The sequence below is a fragment of the Triplophysa rosa genome, linkage group LG7, assembly GCF_024868665.1.
Source record: "Triplophysa rosa linkage group LG7, Trosa_1v2, whole genome shotgun sequence".
Classification (NCBI taxonomy): Eukaryota; Metazoa; Chordata; class Actinopteri; order Cypriniformes; family Nemacheilidae; genus Triplophysa; species Triplophysa rosa.
Window position 1 is genome coordinate 16,926,009 of NC_079896.1, and position 17,895 is coordinate 16,943,903.

At 38.0% G+C, this 17,895-nt stretch overlaps 1 protein-coding gene across 1 annotated transcript in view; it reads right to left on the reverse strand.

Moving 5' to 3' along the window:
* tomm70a (translocase of outer mitochondrial membrane 70 homolog A (S. cerevisiae)) overlaps nt 1–17,895 on the reverse strand; it is a 76,680-nt gene that overhangs the window by 38,129 nt on the left and 20,656 nt on the right. Inside the window, exon 2 of the mRNA XM_057338104.1 lies at nt 8,917–9,090. Coding sequence (XP_057194087.1) covers nt 8,917–9,090 — 174 coding nt within the window. The remainder of the gene's footprint in view (nt 1–8,916; nt 9,091–17,895) is intronic.

Below are 17,895 nucleotides of genomic sequence, written 5' to 3' on the forward strand. Positions count from 1 at the left end.
GTAGAATAAGGTAATGCAGAATAAGGCATTAATATGTGCTTTATACATCCTAACATACAACCAATATGCATGTTAATAAGCAAGTAGTTAATGATACTCAGAAACAAATGTTTAGTATAATGCAATGTAAGTCGCTTTGGATAAAAGCGTCTGCCAAATGCATAAATGTAATGTAAATGTAATGATGAATTTGTGTATGTTAATATACAGTATCTCACAAAGTGAGTAGACCACTCACATTTTAGTAAATATTTTATTATATCTTTTCATGTGATAACACTGAAGAAATGACACTTTGCTACAATGTAAAGTAGTGAGTGTACAGCTTGTATAACAGTGTAAATTTGTTGTCCCCTCAAAATAACTCAACACACAGCCATTAATGTCTAAACCGCTGGTAACAAGAGTGAGTACACCCCTAAGTGAAAATGTCCAAATTGGGCCCAAAGTGTCAATATTTTGTGTGGCCACCATTATTTTCCAGCACTGCCTTAAACCTCTTGGGCATGGAGTTCACCAGAGCTTCACAAGTTGCCACTGGAGTCCTCTTCCACTCCTCCATGACGACATCACGGAGCTGGGGGATATTAGAGACCTTGCATTCCTCCACCTTCCGTTTGAGGATGCCCCACAGATGCTCAATAGGATTTAGGTCTTCACCTTTACCCTCAGCTTCTTTAGCAAGGCAGTGGTCGTCTTGGAGGTGTGTTTGGGGTCGTTATGTTAGAATTCTGCCCTGCGGCCCAGTCTCCGAAGGAAGGGGATCATGCTCTGCTTCAGTATGTCACAGTACATGTTGGCATTCATGGTTCCCTCAATGAACTGTAGCTCCCCCAGTGCCGGCAGCACTCATGCAGCCCCAGACCATGACACTCCCACCACCATGCTAGACTGTAGGCAAGACACACTTGTCTTTGTACTTCTCACCTGGTTGCCGCCACACACGCTTGACACCATCTGAACTAAATAAGTTTATCTTGGTCTCATCAGATCACACGACATGGTTCCAGTAATCCATGTCCTTAGTCTGCCCGTCTTCAGCAAACTGTTTGCGGGCTTTCTTGTACATCATCTTTAGAAGAGGCTTCCTTCTGGGACAACAGCCATGCAGACCAATTTGAGGCAGTGTGCGGCGTATGGTCTGAGCACTGACAGGCTGATCCCCCACCCCTTCAAGCTCTGCAGCAATGCTGGCAGCACTTTTACATCTATTTCCCAAAGACAACCTCTGGATATGACGCTGAGCACGTGCACACAACTTCTTTGGTTGACCATGGTGAGGCCTGTTCTGAGTGGAACCTGTCCTGTTAAACCGCTGTATGGTCTTGGCCAGCGTGCTGCAGCTCAGTTTCAGGGTCTTGGCAATCTTCTTATAGCCTAGGCCATCTTTATGTAGAGCAACGCTTATTTTTTTCAGATACTCAGAGTTATTTGCCATGAGGTGCCATGTTGAACTTCCAGTGACCAGTATGAGAGAGTGACAGCGCTAACACCAAATTCAACACATCTGCTTCCCATTCACACCTGAGATCTTGTAACACTAACCAATCACATGACACCGGGGAGGGAAAATGGCTAATTGGGCCCAATTTGGACATTTTCACTTAGGGGTGTACTCACTTTTGTTGCCAGCGGATTAGACATTAATGGCTGTGTGTGGAGTTATTTTGAGGGGACAGCAAATTTACACTGTTAAACAAGGTGTACACTCACTACTTTACATTGTAGCAAAGTGTCATTTCTTCAGTGTTGTCACATGAAAAGATATGTGAGTGGTGTGTACTCATCTCTTCCGGGTGAACGCTGGCGCTACTGGCTGCCGCTGCTCAGGGAGGAAATCTTGAACTTTTTTGCTCTTTTAGTATCTGTAAATGCTTATGCACTTACGAAAACTTATGCACTAATAAATACTGTTTTAAGAGTCATTTTGTGTGCTCGCGCTGTTTCACTGGATTTGCACACTGGTTGATCTGCGTGTTAACGCTTTGTACGGCCAACGCTATTGATCTGCCTGCCGGTCTGCCTGCCGGTTACTGACCTGCTCTTTGGGCTGTCACGATAATTAAATATAGTCTCATCGCGATTGTTTGACCTCATCGTGATGGTTTCAGATCATCGCAATTATTGCACATCTCTATAGAAAACACTAGGGGGAGCTGTAGTGCATCTGCATATTGCATATTTTATTGTATACATTGTAACTAAAGCATGGTAATACTTGTAAAATGTACCACCACAACACAATCACTTTAAAAAAAAAACTAAACATATACCATAAAAATAACCTGCAGTACAATTTAATATTATTTCAGTGTGAAAACCGGCCTACCAAAATCTCATTAACATAGAAGTAAACTTTTATTGTAGTCTTGCAAGTGAGAAAAAAACAGACTAGAAGCTTTTCTATGACTGATAGCATTTTAATGGTGGCTTCAATTCACTCCTGATCAATTTACTTAATTTACAAGTATTTGGCGGTTGTATTATTGACAGGTAAAAGCCTAAACCTTAAGTCTGATCACCCAATTTTTTCCTATGTATTTCCAAGAAAAAGAACATGGGTCTGGGTCGTCCTTTCTGCGGTATACCATTCTGCAGTATGGAGGATGCTCCAGTATTCGGCTGCGGAACTTGTCCAGCTCCGCTCGCATGTTTTTAATCTTCCGCCAGCTCTTCATCTTCCCTCTGATATTGTCTACATAACATGTCGGAAATATATTCATCGCGATCTCGGCGGAACTATAACATTGATGGTTCATCTCAAATACGGTCTTTCTGGTCATCTAAACCACGCTCTGCTAGGAGGCTCACACTCCCCCAGGATATGGTTGTGTTTGTAAATCCCATCCTACGGGACGGGGTGGGGGGCTAGCAATACTCCACAAAGAGAAACTAAAAGTGTGTCAGTTGACTTTGCCTATGTACTCTTTTTTTTATTTATCGCCCTGAAAATCAATGGAGCAATTCCTACCATCCTCACTACTGTCTATCGCCCTCCAAAGAGCAATAATGTTTTCTTAACTGAACTTTCTCAGCTTTTGACCCATCTATACTCTCTGTCTCCAAATGTTATTATGCTGAGCGATTTTAACATTCATATAGACAATGTCAGCAATGCATATACAAGTGAATTTGTATTATGTTTGGATGGTTTTGGTTTGCAGCAATTTAACGCATTGCCTACTCATTCTAGAGGTCATATTATCGATCTTGTCTGCTGCTCTGGTATAATACTTAATAATTGCACTGTTTCTGACTTGTCTATATCAGACCACATGCTGGTGTCATTTTATGCCAAACTGGCCGTTTTTAAGGTAAAACCGTATTGCCCATCACATTTCGAAATATTAAGAACATTGATGTCCCTACTCTTGCTGGTGAATTTGCAATCTTCTCTGGTAAATCAGACTTCTCTACTGTTGATGAACTGGTCTCATACTACAATAATGGACTGAACATGATCTTAGATGAATTCGCACCTATGAAAATTCGAACTGTTTAATTTGTACATTCTGCTCCTTGGTTTACATCTGAACTGTGTGAACTTAAGACCAAAGGCCGAAGATTAGAATGCTTATATGCTAGGTCTGGTCTTACGGTTCATAAAGAAATGAATTGCCGAACATAGTCAGATTTTGATTTAGATAGTGCTTCCTTGTAAACCTGAATATTACTCAAACATTATTGGAGCTGACAATGGGAAATCCAGGGGCTCGTTTCAGAAAGGAGGTTTAGTGAAAACTCTGAGTATATTAACCCTGAAATAAGGGGACTCTGGGTTGTCCGTTTCAGAATGTGAGGTATGCCAAACCCGAGAAAGCTGGGTAACTCAAGCCTGTTTCTAAAAGAGAGGTCACTTATACTCAGAGTCAGTAACTGTAGTAACTTACTCTGTGAACCTAACCTGGTAGGGAGCAGGTTTTCTTTGGTAAACCCAGAGTTTCTTTCCATATCCTCCCCTATTTAAAGCGCAAGTGGTGTAACTCATTCATTCATTCATTCGTTAATACAGTCATTCATGGCCAGTGTTGGGTGTATCTAGTTACTAAGTAATTAGTTATTGTAATTGAATTACTTTTCCCTTGAAAAAGTAAAGTAAGGGATTACTCTTATTTTTCTGAAATTTAATTACAGCTACTTTTCTACATTAATTTGATGTATGAAAACTACATTAATTTGATGTATGAAAACTACATTAATTTGATGTATGAAAACTACATTAATTTGATGTATGAAAGTGTAATTTATGCGTGTGCAATAGTGGAATTGACATCAAAATTCAAAGTCTAACTTTAAAATCCTTGCTTTAATGTGTAATTCTCACATTTGTAATACTTTGGTCAGTTAATAAGTGTACTTTATGTAGTTTAATATTTATTTAAATGAATTAAAGAGCCCTTTCATGCCTATCTTTGAATCACTTAACTAATCAAGGTTGATATAGGAAATAGAAAGTAATTAGTAATAAGTAACTAAATACTTTTTGGAGAGAGTAATTTGTACAGTAATCTAATTACACTATTGAATATGTAATTAGTAACTAGTAATTAATTACTTTTTGAGAGTAACTTACCCAACACTGTTCATGGCACACATTTTGATCACACATAGACCATCTCAGTGACTATTGTCATATGTGCTTTTATAGAGGATCCTGCATGTGAAGAGGCTACATTCATTCATAGGGATGTTCTTTAATTTCAGGAGGGAAATTTTGTAATTTCCCTGTTCATTTTTATTAAAACTGTACCATTTTTCTTTACAGTGTATTAGATATATCAAAACATATCTCATGCATCCATACACCAATAACATCAGCCATTGTGCGTGTATTACATCAGAGCAGATTATTTCCCTTACATGCCCTCACAATTGGTAGTTTTCTATGGAGGATAAGAAATTACTTAATAAAGTTTATTTATAAATAAAGTGCATGAATAAATTAATTAATAAATACAGACGAATGCAAAAATAAAGTGATAAAGGTAATAAACAAATCATTTAGACATGCAGCCATTCCTGCCCAAAACTGCTCTGAGCAGGATTCGAACTGGTGATCAGTCTTACACGAGAGACTGACACACTATTTATGTGGAGTGAGAACATGAGATTTTTTTATTATTTCTGTCGTTTAATTTATTTACTGATTAATTTGTTTGTTTATTGGTCCATTAAATTTTTTATCAATTTAAACTTAAGTCATTTTCAGCACATGAGTAAATCAACTGTATGCATAGGAGAAAGTGTGCCTCGCTCTCAAGCGCTTTCTGCCACCATGTTGCTGTTTTGGTGCCGTTGCCATAGTAAATCGTAATATCAGAGCTCCATTGATCATGGCTTGACGTAGTTGTGGTGTACGCGCTTAACTCAAGGTAAGTCTACCCAGAGTTGATAGAACGATCTCAAATCAGCTGTTCTGAAACAAAAAACTCAAAGTTTCGCATCTCAGTGCATGTTAATCAACTCAGAGTTCACATTTATACACAGTGTTGGTTGAACCTCCTTATTGAAACGGGCCCCAAGTCTCTTTTCTCAGTTGTAAACAATATTTTGAGACCCCTGGATCCTTAGCCATTTGATGGTTATTCCAATGACCTATGCGATCGCTTTATGACCTTTTTTGAGTCAAAGGTTAGAAATATTCATCAACAATTACTCACTAGTACCCCTAGCCATGAGTCAAGTCAATTCATTTTTCATCCACCTCCTCAATCTGTGCTTTCTACCTTTACACTACCTACTACCACTGAGATAATGTGCCTGATAAGTAAATCTAAATCTTCGACATGTCAACTTGACCCCTACTTCCTTAGTTAAAGTTTGTTTACCAGCTCTTACTCAGTTGCCATTGATCACTAAAATTGTCCATTCTTCACTTGTCTCTTGTTCTGTACCTTCATAGTACAGAGTAGGGCTGCAACTAACGATTATTTTAATTGTCGACTAATCTAACGATTATTGTTATTTTTTAATCTAATAAAGTTTTTTTTTGGATTAATCCTTTGGAAAACTTTGCAAATAAACAATAAGTTCTAGTATTTTCTTACATTATAAAGCAAATCATACTTTTTACTCCACTACATTTTATAAATAAATATTGTTGTTTTAACATTTTAATCCGTGTTTACATTAAAATCACCATCTTCTTTTAATTAAGTAGTTTTAATTTTAAAAGTAAAAATAATACAGATTTTTTATGTGCTTAAGTACTGTATTAAAGGTAAAAAAAAAAGTTTTATTGCACTTATGCTTTTTGTTGTCCTTATGTTGTTCCAATTGCTTCCATTGTTTCCCTCATCTGTACGTCGCTTTGGATAAAAGCGTCTGCTAAATGACTAAATGTAAAAACATTAAAAAATGTGTATATAATATACTAGAGCATGATATATGCTCTGTATTTTTTCCCTCCAAGTAATATCCGACTCTATTTTCAGTCTCATAATGTAATTGAGTAAAAGTAAAATACTACTATCTGTCTCTGTTTATTGTACAAAACTATCACCGTATAAAAGCCTCTAATGCAGAGTGGCGTTAAAGCGAGCCCGCGCACCCGGAACTCAGAATGATGCGCTTAATGCATTCGCTTCGTTATTTACAGTTATGCGCATCCCGGACGCACAATGATGCGCTTAAAGCACCTACTCATTCTGAAGTCCCGGGGATCATTTTGCTCCCCAAATTAAATAATAGTTAGAACACAATGAGAAGAGATGATATGTTACATGTTTAACACATAGTGCGTTGAATCAATCCGACAGTATACAGTTAAATCAGAGGTTTAAAAATAGTTATTTCGTATGAAGACGCAACATATTCAGACCGCTTCCAGTGCTTCTAATAAGCTAAGCTATACTCAGCGAGTAACGTTAACTCACAGTCTCTAGCAAAATACATTTTAAACAAAACCATAGACTATCATCTTGTCATTATGAAGAATAATGAAAACATTGGAACCGTACACCGTACACACGCATGCTGACAGTGGAGATTGACAGACAGCACCAGCGGAGGTCAGAGTTTCTTAATTATGCTATATTGGTTTATTCCTCGCATAAAGCTATCGAATGACAAAAAGTGCATTGGTGGTTTCATGATAGTCAGTCCTTTTTGAAGCTTAAGAGTAATTTATGCAGGGTCACAATCTGCAAAGGTTCACATACACTAACTTACACTAGTACAATAGCGTTAATGTAAATCATCAATGTAAAGCGTAGTTTTACATTACAAAAAAGTAAATTACAAAAAAGTAATTTATTATGAAAGTCTACATTTACGTTCCCCTCTCCGTCCGTTTGTGATTGCGTGTCCATGCTGTGATGATCGCATTCCGGGGGTAACGTTAGGGGGAATTCCTCCGTCCATTCACTAACTTACTGCGTCCAGTCGACGTAATCGACGACGTCGACGCGTCGTTGCAGCACTAGTACAGAGACTGCTCTTGTTAGAATTACCAATGATCTGCTGCTGGCAGCTGACTCTGGGTTATTGACTATACTTGAGTGCAGCCTTTGATACTATCTCTCATAAAATACTCCTGCATAGGTTAGCTTCTATTGGGATTACGGGTACGCCTGTCTTGGTTTAATTCATATCTTTCTGGTCGCACTCAGCTCGTTCAGTTAAAGAGTTTTAGATCAAGAACATCTACAGTCACCACTGGTGTTCCCCAGGGCTCTGTTCTGGGCCCTCTTCTGTTCATTATTTATATACTCCCTCTCGGTTACATCTTAAGGAAGTATGTTATCCACTTTCACTGTTATGCGGACGACACCCAACTCTACCTGTCAGCCAAACCCACCGGTTCTTTTCCTCCACCTTTTCTGTCCAGTTGTCTAGCCGAAATTAAAGATTGGCTTTCATATAATTTCCAGAATTTAAATTGTGACAAAACTGAGGTCTTACTAGTTGGTACGCAATCTGTTGTGTCTAAATCTAACGATTTTTCCTTGCACATTGACAATAATTTAATCCTTCCTTCCTCACATGTCAAAAGCTTGGGTGTTATCTTGGATACCACATTATCCTTTGAAACTCATATTAATAATGTTACGCGGACAGCATACTTCCATTCACGTAATATTTATCGTCTCCGTTCTTCTCTCTCCACCGACAACACAGCAGTTCTTATACATGCATTAGTCACCTCACGTATAGACTATTGTAATGCCCTTCTCACTGGTGCTTCTTCAAAATTGTTACTTAAGCTCCAGTTGGTTCAGAATTCTGCAGCTTGTGTCCTCACTAGAACACTTTCGATTGCTCATATCTCACCTGTTCCCCAGCAATTGCACTGGCTTCCAGTTAAGTTTCGAGTTGATTTTAAGATCTTATTACTCACAAGGCACTACATCATCTTGCACCCCAATATCTCACTGAACTTCTCTGTGTCAACACCCCTGCACGTGGTCTCAGATCTTCATCTTCACTTTCTCTCGTGGTATCTCAGATTCGATTAACTACCATGGGTGCTAGATCTTTTAGCTATGCTGCCCCCTGCCTATGGAACTTCATTCCTTTAAATATCCGAAACAGCACTGTCTGCAGACTTTTAAAACGCATCTTTTTACCCAGGCTTTTTTATAACATGTTTTACAGAATTCTTATTGCAATTTATTTGTGTATGCTGAGTGTTTGTTACATGGTTTGTCCTGTGCAGTGAACTGTATATATATATATTATTTTTTGTCTTCGATGTTCTTATTTTTCTCTTTGATGGCTGTGAGGTGACCTCGGGTGTTTTGAAAGGCGCCATCAAATAAAATGCATTATTATTATTACTTCTGTGAGATACTGTATATGCATGTTAATAAGCAAGTAGTTAATGATGATTTTGTGTACCTTTATTTATAGTATAACCAACAGTTTATATAGGTAACTTTTGTATATGATATTATGAATTATGTAAGGTAGACAAACCTGTTGTTCATAGGCTGCAGCTCTGTTTTGGTAGAAGGTAGACAGATCTGCCTTATGTTCTTTGGGACATAGGCTGATGGCTTCTGTGTAGCACTGGATAGCCTGCTCGTATTTGCCAGCCTTGAAATACTTGTTGCCCTTATTCTTAGCAGACTGTGCTTGGTCAAGAGGGCTCTGGATGGAGAGACACAAAGGGAAATTTCAAGCTGTATAATTCAGACCTACAAACTTAGAAGAGGTGAAAAAGGTGACACACATACAACTGAATTTTTACATTCAATTTATGCATTCTGGCACACACTGATAAGAAAGACAATATTTGCTTCAACTGACACACTAGCCACAATTTGCTGGTCAAAATGTATTGGCCTGCACAAGTTTTTTAAATGCACCAAATGACATCTACTGTAGCAGCAGCTTATCACATGACGTATGACCAAGGTATAGCTCATGCGCTAATATTAAACACACAATTGTTATTTTGCGACTTTCAAATACTTTCAAACTTAAAAAAAAATGCTTTACTACCATTACAGTTATATACTGTATATCTAGCAAACAACAATGATGTTAACACACAACCATGGTCGGCATTATCATTCAATAAAGAGGTGGTACAACAGTGTTTCATGCATTCTGACTTATTTACAATGTTAAACTTGCTGGCTTCTTATGCTTGACATGGTCAGCTTGTCAAAAAACGAGTTGGACATATGACAGTATCTCTGTGCTCAATACACTCCCCCAAGGTTCGTATAGGTTTCTGGAAGTTTTTTTTATCATGAAATTCCCTTTTCTTTCTCCAGAAAAAGCACGCACACTCGTCAACTATCGAGAGCGAGATAAAGAGCACACCCACGCATCAACCATCAAGAGTGAGAGAAAGAGCATGCCCACGCATCAACCAGCGAAAGCTGTTGAAAGACCACGCCCATCAATGTGCTCCTTCGTTCAAAGTTCAGCTGTGTTTGTTTGTTCACTGCATTTTGGTGAGGAATGTTATATAAACAGTGGACATAACGCCGGATTTGTAGATCATTTGAAACTGATAGATGGAGAGGAGAGAGAGAGAGGAAATAACTCGCCACTGAGCCTGTTGTAAACAGCCTATATATCATTTTTGTACACTTTAAATTCAAGGCACACATTCCCCTCGAAATGACCTCATTTTAAATGAAAGATGAAAGGATTTGTTTGAAGATTCACTTTAGACTTACTGACCAGGGGAATTACAGAAACATCTGTTTTGTACACTGTAAAACTTTGCTGTAATTTCGCAGCAGGTTTGCCAGTAACTTACTGTAGATTTAATGTACAATTTTGTTTTAAGCATAAACTTACCTAGTTTATGTATTTTTCTTTCATAAAACAAGACTAAATATATTGGGTCACGTTTCTTGTTATGTAAATGTATCGTAATTTTAGAAGTTTTAAATATTTTTACAGAAAACAAGAGAAAAATGCTTAGGAAGAATGTCATTTTTTACAGTGTTGCTGTGCAACAGTCTCTTCTTGCTCATTTTGAATCTCAAAAGTCAAAGTGTTTCCGTTTTGATTAAAGTAATTGAAAACAGTACTAATTGGAAAGTATATTAAGTAGTAATTAATAGGGCTGGGTAAAAAATATTGATTCTTCGATTTTAATCGATCTTCAATTTAATGAAACAATATCGATTCGGGAAATCCCGAATCGATTCTTAATGCGTGTGCTTTAGTTCAAGGATATCTGTATTTCGCCTATCTTCCTTAAGATGTCGCAATCACTCGTGCTGATACATTTAAAACAAAACAAATTCAAATAAAAAGTGGGAGAGGGGGACGGATCATGGCGGAAGCTCACGGTAGCCAATGGACCCCAGAGCCGGCTAAATTAAAGTCTGATGTGTGGAAGCACTTAATGTTTAAAAGCAATGACGGCAAAGGTGAAGTCGACAAAACAACTGTCGTTTGAAAGTTGTGCCCGCAAGAGCTACGATTTTGCAACAACACAACAAACCTACGAAACCACCTGTCAAGATGTCACCCTGACGTGATATCTGGTTCATGCGATTCTGGACAGCAACGGCTAGACATTGCTTTTGCCTGCAAATTACAGTCAGATTCACCTCACACTAAGAAAATAACTAACGCTATAGTAATGCTGATTTGCAAGGATTTACGCCCAAACGCCATAGTCGAGAAAGAGGGCTTTCACAATCTTATCAATGTTTTGGAGCCGAGATACGCAATGGTGACACGCAAGGAGAGTTTCAGTTCCAAGAATATATACTTAAATGTGGATTCCATGCCTGCAAAACTAGCATTTTAATCTAAGTACTGATAACTAATCGATATTGAATCGAATCGAAATTGAATCGAAACCATATAAATAAGAATCGAATCGCCAATTTTGTCGCAAAACCCAGCCCTAATAGTTACCATGCTAGGCACTATTCTCATAACGAATTGAGTGTAAGTTAGTGATTGCACCTATTACACAAAGCACAACACCTGATCGTGAGTGTTTACGAAAATATAACTATAGAAAAGTATTATTTTCGTTGGTTACTTAACACATTCACGGCCATGCGTTGTGTTTTGGGTGACTGCAAATGTGCTATGTAGCCAACGTTAGCACGCTAGCTGCTATGTAGCTAGCACGCTTTGCGCTAACGGCTAACAACCAGCTGCTACCTTAATAAATAATAGTATATAGGGCTGCACGATTCTTGCTAAAATGTGAATCACGATTTTTCTCCATGCAAATTGAGATTAGGGCTGTCACGATTATGAAATTTGATTGACGATTAATTGTCTAATAAATCATTGCGATTATGGCGATTAATTGTCTGTTTTAGGGCTTTGACGATTATGACGATTAATTGTCTGTTTTTGAGCTTTGACATTTAATTCTCATACATTTTTGATTCAGCGATTGAAACAACCATATTGTTCTGAATATAAGACTGTGTTTTTTTCTTGGAAATACATCGGAAAAAATTGGGTCATCATATATTTAAGGTTTAGGCTTTTACCTGACTACAATAAAATTTAACTTGTGTGTTAGTGAAATTTTGGTAGACTGGTTTTCACACTGAGATTTGCTTAAATAATATCAAATTGTACTGCAGGTAATTTGTATATGGTTGAGTTTTTTTTAAGTGATTGTGTTGTGGTGGTACATTTTACAAGTATTACCATGCTTAAGTAGCAATATATACACTAAAATATGCAATATGCAGATGCACTACAGCTCCCCCTAGTGTCTCCTATAGAGATGTGCAATAATCGCGATGATCTGAAACCATCGCGATGAGATCAAACAATATCTGTCAAACATATATGTGCTGCTTCTGCTGCTCACTGAACAGAGAAAATGCAGAGAGAGACATTTTTCCTCTCACTGAAAGCTATATTTATCCAAATAGATGCTATTTTATGAGGGAAAAACTCTGTTAAGACGGCACCACTGCGCGCCTGTGTGTGTGTGTGTGCATATGCACCTCGAGTCTCTGATGACCTGCACGCGCGTTTTGCAAAACTGACCAGGCATTTGAGAGTAAGATAATGAATAGGAAACACACGTCCCTTCGCGATAGCCTACCTCCTGCCTCTCACGATCACGTTCAGTCCATTAACGATCACATTCTGATGAAAGGAAATTATAAACAGGGAATTACAAATCAACATTATTGTAATCCGTCAAAATTACAGATTGCCTTAAGATTTTTCCATCACTGATAAAAAGAGAATTTTTGGATAACGCGATCTCTGCAGCTGAGTGCGCTTGAGCTGCGGAACTGTCCCGCTCTCTCTTAGCGCTAGCTAACTTTGAAAACTACTCACACTCCTTTACGTGACTAACCTTCAAATGTCTGATGAGGTTGGTGATGTTAAAAGGTTTTGGGTGTGTACCGCCTATAGGAATTTGCTTGGTACACACGTTGCAAATTGCTAATGTATTGTCTTTTTCACACACCTTGTAGAATTGCAAGACCGGTGAAGCCATTTTCGTAAAACATAAAAAAGGTCACGTTGCAGATTGCTAATGTATTGACTTTTTCACACACATTGTAGAATTGCCAGACCGGTGAAACCATTTTCGTAGTGCATAAAAAAAGGTCTCGCGCATTTTGCGTCATCTGATATGCTTTTCTGGATCGGCCATTTTAGAGACCGCCGATCATACTTCCCAAACTGATTATCGGCCGATTGTGATCAGCGACCGATCAATCGGAGCACCTCTAAAGTATACTACAGTTGATCAATTTAGCATGTTAAACGGTGCAACACATTCACTCATACAGCCGCATCACGGAAATCATAGGGCTCTAGATATAGGCTATTTAACTCAATGCAGCCGGAAAACGAGTTTCAATCACAAAATAGACTAAAACTAAGTAAATTAGCAGTGCGCCATCGATTAACATCACACACAAACAAGCAAAAGGACAAACACACTTCACACAAACAACCCGCTCTGTCTGATGCACTTGCAAAACTGTATCGCACTCATGAGACCTCGCAGAACATCGAGAGTGATTCGAAAGCATCTTGCGGTGCTTCAAACTAGCCGGGCTTCCATCCAAACTTGCAGTCACGTGACTTTTTGGAGTAATTTATTCAGCAAATGCGTTTCCATCTTACATTATTTGCATTATACCTTTTTCGCAAAAATGAAAAACCACCTCAAGTGATCGTAACATTTTTTTCGTGAATTAAGGGTTTTTAATTCGAAATTTGGCGTTTCCATCACTCGTTTCTGATGCGAAACTTAAAAATGCGAAAAAAACCAGACTCATGGAAACCCACTCTGTGCAGCGCTGAACGATGCCAAACGCACCTCTTGTTTTAGACGACAGACAAGATCATGATCCTCGTGATTCCGTTGAAAAGATCGATCGCGATTTAAGATTGTCAGAAGATTTGTTTTATACTGGACAGTTTCTTTCAAGGAAACTGTCCCAGACGATCATAGATATCATCAATACAGCCCTTATTACCAAATAAAGTCATCTCAGTTTTATCTTCATTCAATTGAAGGAAGTTATTAGTAGGGCTGCAACTAACGATTATTTTAATTGTCGACTAATCTAACAATTTTTTTTCGATTAGTCGACTAACCTAACGGTTTTTTTTATCTAATAAAGATTTTTTGGATTACTTTATTAATCCTTTGGCAAACTTTACAAATAAACAATACGTTCTAGTATTTTCTTACATTATAAAGCAAATCATACTTTTTACTCCACTACATCTTATAAATAAATATTGTTGTTTTAACATTTTAATCCGTGTCTACATTAAAATCACTATCTTCTTTTAATTAAGTAGTTTTAATTTTAAAAGTAAAAAAGACTGATTTTTTATGTACTTAAGTACTGTATTAAAGGTAAAAAATAAAATAAACTTAGCTCTGTATACTGTGGTAGGCTACATGAGACCAGTTTTTCCAATTGCTTCCATTGTTTCCCTCATCTGTAGGTCGCTTTGGATAAAAGCATCTGCTAAATGACTAAATGTAAATACATTTAAAAATGTGTTTATGAAATACTAGAGCATGATATATGCTCTATATTTTTTTCCTCCAAGTAATATCCGACTCTATTTTCAGTCTCATAATGTAATTGAGTAAAAGTAAAAACACTACTATCTGTCTCTGTTTATTGTACAAAACTAGCACCGTATAAAAGACTCTAATGCAGAGTGGCGTTAAAGCAAGCCTGCGCACCCTGAACTCAGAATAATGCGCTTAATACATTCGCTTCGTTATTTACAGTTATGCGCATGCGCATCCCAGACGCACAATGATGCGCTTAAAGCACCTACTCTTTCTGAAGTCCAGGAACATTTTGCTCCCCAAAGTAAATAATAGTTAGAACACAACGAGAAGAGATGATATGTTACATGTTTAACACAGTGTGTTGCATCAAGCCAACAGTTTACAGTTAAATCAGACCGCTAAAATATTCAGACCGCTTCTAGTGCTTCGAATAAGCTAAGCTACACTCAGCGAGTAACGTTAACTCAGAGTCTCTAGCAAAATACATTTTAAACAAAACCATAGACTATCATCTTGTCATTATGAAGAATAATGAAAACATTGGAATATCTTGGAAAGTGTAGCGTCCTGACCGTCACCGTACACACGCATACTAACTGTAGATTGACAGACAGCACCAGCGGAGGTCAGAGTTTCTTAATTATGCTATATTGGTTTATTCCTCGCATAAAGCTATTGAATGACACTTACACTAGTAAAATAGCGTTCATGTAAATCATTATGTAAAGCGTGGGGGGAATTCCTCCGTCCATTCACTAACTTACTGCGTCCGAGGCTCTCGATCGCTGTTTGTCGGGTTTATTATACTTTCTCTTGTTCTGCTGATTAACTTACACACGCCCGGAAACAGAAACTGCTATTACAGCAGATAAACGTAAATAATACAACACGTCGATGCATTTCACGCACATCGACGCGTCGTTGCAGCCCTAGTTATTAGCCAGCCAACACTTGACCTCTGTCAGACGTTCACGCAGAGATTTCAAAGCGCATTCATCACCCTGTTTCAATGGTAGGGATGCACGGAATGACAGAATATGCTGTTACCGCAGAATAAAATGTCAACCGTAAGAGATTTTTCTATTCCGTTTATTCTGTGGAATGTAAATAAGTAGGCGTGGTTAACTCAGAGCTCTGCAAATTGGGAGTTATGATGAAAAAACATGTGAATTAATGAACCCATAACAAAGACCACATTCACACTGCTACCAAAATCCGATTTTTTTTGCTCATATGCGACCCAGATCTGTTTACTGCATGACAGTGTAGCGGTTTTAGCTAACGTTATTATATTGATGAGCAAAGCTCAACAAATATGGTTCTCCACCAGATCTTTCAAGATCATATCCATGAAATGAGTTATTTAAAGCATCAATTTCAGTCAAGGAATTAGTTTAGTTTAGTGATCAAATATACATATTTTACGGTCTCTGATTAGTAATATAAAGCATAACAATACTTGTATGCATTCGTCCAGCAAATGCCTCAATGATATTATATACTTTACATTATCTCATGGCCATAAGTAACGTGACTTTACCAAACAGGATTTAGAGCAAAGGTAGCGTAAATCGAAACACAGTACAAGGGAACAAGTCTGTGAGCGTGAATACAGAAAACCCATCACAATGAATATATATGGTTGTTTATTAAACTCTACTCTACATGATAACAAAAACAATGACGATCGCATAAAACAAACAAATACATGAAACACAAATGCGCTTGGAAGCGCGGAGGGAGAAAGAGTGAGAAGAGAGAGAGAGAGAGAGAGAGAGAGAGAGAGAGAGAGAGAGGGCATGCCATGGCAGCGATTTCTGAACACCAATAAAAATCATCTTTAACAAAGTGGCACAGACTTAACGCAGCTATTCTATAGCTCAGGTCTCAGCTATTCTGAGACCGGAGGAAGACACGAAGCCGGAAGAGAAGAGAGGACGAAAAGACAAGAGGAGGTTTTCAGAGCACGCTCGATATTTAACCTCATGAGAGGGCATGCCCACCTGAGTTTGAATCGACCAATCAGAGTTGAGCAGGGAAGAGGTTCTTTGTCCACTCAACAGCTAATTTGCATCTTTATGACCTCCTGGCAACTTTACAAAATATCATTCCCAATTATAACATAATGAAAAGAAAGTGTTCTATGGTCACACAATGTATATATACAATGAGGAATTGTAAAGACAAACATTTAGATATAAAAAATGGACAGGTTTGAATTGCAACAAGTCATGATTCATTCAGATGGAACGCATACAAACAAAGCCTGAATTAAACTTGTATATCTAACGGTGACAGACTATTTAAAATGGCACGAGCACCAACACAACCTAGATAGTTAGATATACAGTATATATAGAAAAGGAGAGTTTAATCACATAAGTTCCTATTGTCAGGGACATTTCTCTGGTTAGCCTCAGATGTTAAGTTAGAGATGAGACAGAGACTTCTCACCAATTCTTTGAAGCATTGGGGTTGTAAATATCCAACACAGAGACTTCTCACCAATTCTTTGAAGCATTGGGGTTGTAAATATCCAACAGAGAGACAAAATGTTATCAAAACTCTAAAACCAGACCCCTGGAGCCAGGTTTTTGCTATGGTCTTTTGATGATGATAGCAAAAGAAACCAGGACAAAAGGGAGTGGGGGTTGCTGGCTCGTCTTTCAATGACTCCGACCATTTGGTTTATGCTAGATTCTCTACAACAGTGTGAACAGGACTAACCACATGGAATCCGATCTTTTATAATCTGACCTGAGCCACTTCCATATGTGGTCCTAAATCATATACAGGTCTGATGTTTCGCAATGCGACCTCAGTCTGAACTAGGGGTGGGAATCGCAGGGTACCTCCCGATATGATTCGATACGCGATACAGGGCTCACGATACGATAATATCACAATGCACCGATTCTGCGATAATCGATATATTGCTTGGCAATTCTATAACAATACATCACGACATCTGTAAATGAAAGGAAAAAAGGATCTATTAGATGAGCATTTTTAGTGTGTTGCGANCCATTCAGTAACTTGTGTAGGTTACTTCAGACTGGAGCGGGCGGTCTGACAGTAGCCCCGCCAATGGCGACATCCTTTGACATCATAAAGTGGTCGCGTGCATAGAAGAATAATAATAAGAAAAAGAAAACTAACGGATACAATACATTTTGACCATTTAGTTTATGCAATAGTTAAAATATGGGCTAAATAAATAGAAGAAATACAAAAAGCTATGTTCGGTGTTCGGCCACGTGTTTCATTTTTATCCAGCTTTGGCCAAGAATTAGACTAATGTTATAGGCATCTATAGTTACTAGGGCTGGGTAAAAAATATTGATTCTTCGATTTTAATCAATCCTCAATTTAATGAAACAATATCGATTCGGGAAATCGATCCTTAATGCATGTGCTTTAGTTCAAGGATATCTGTA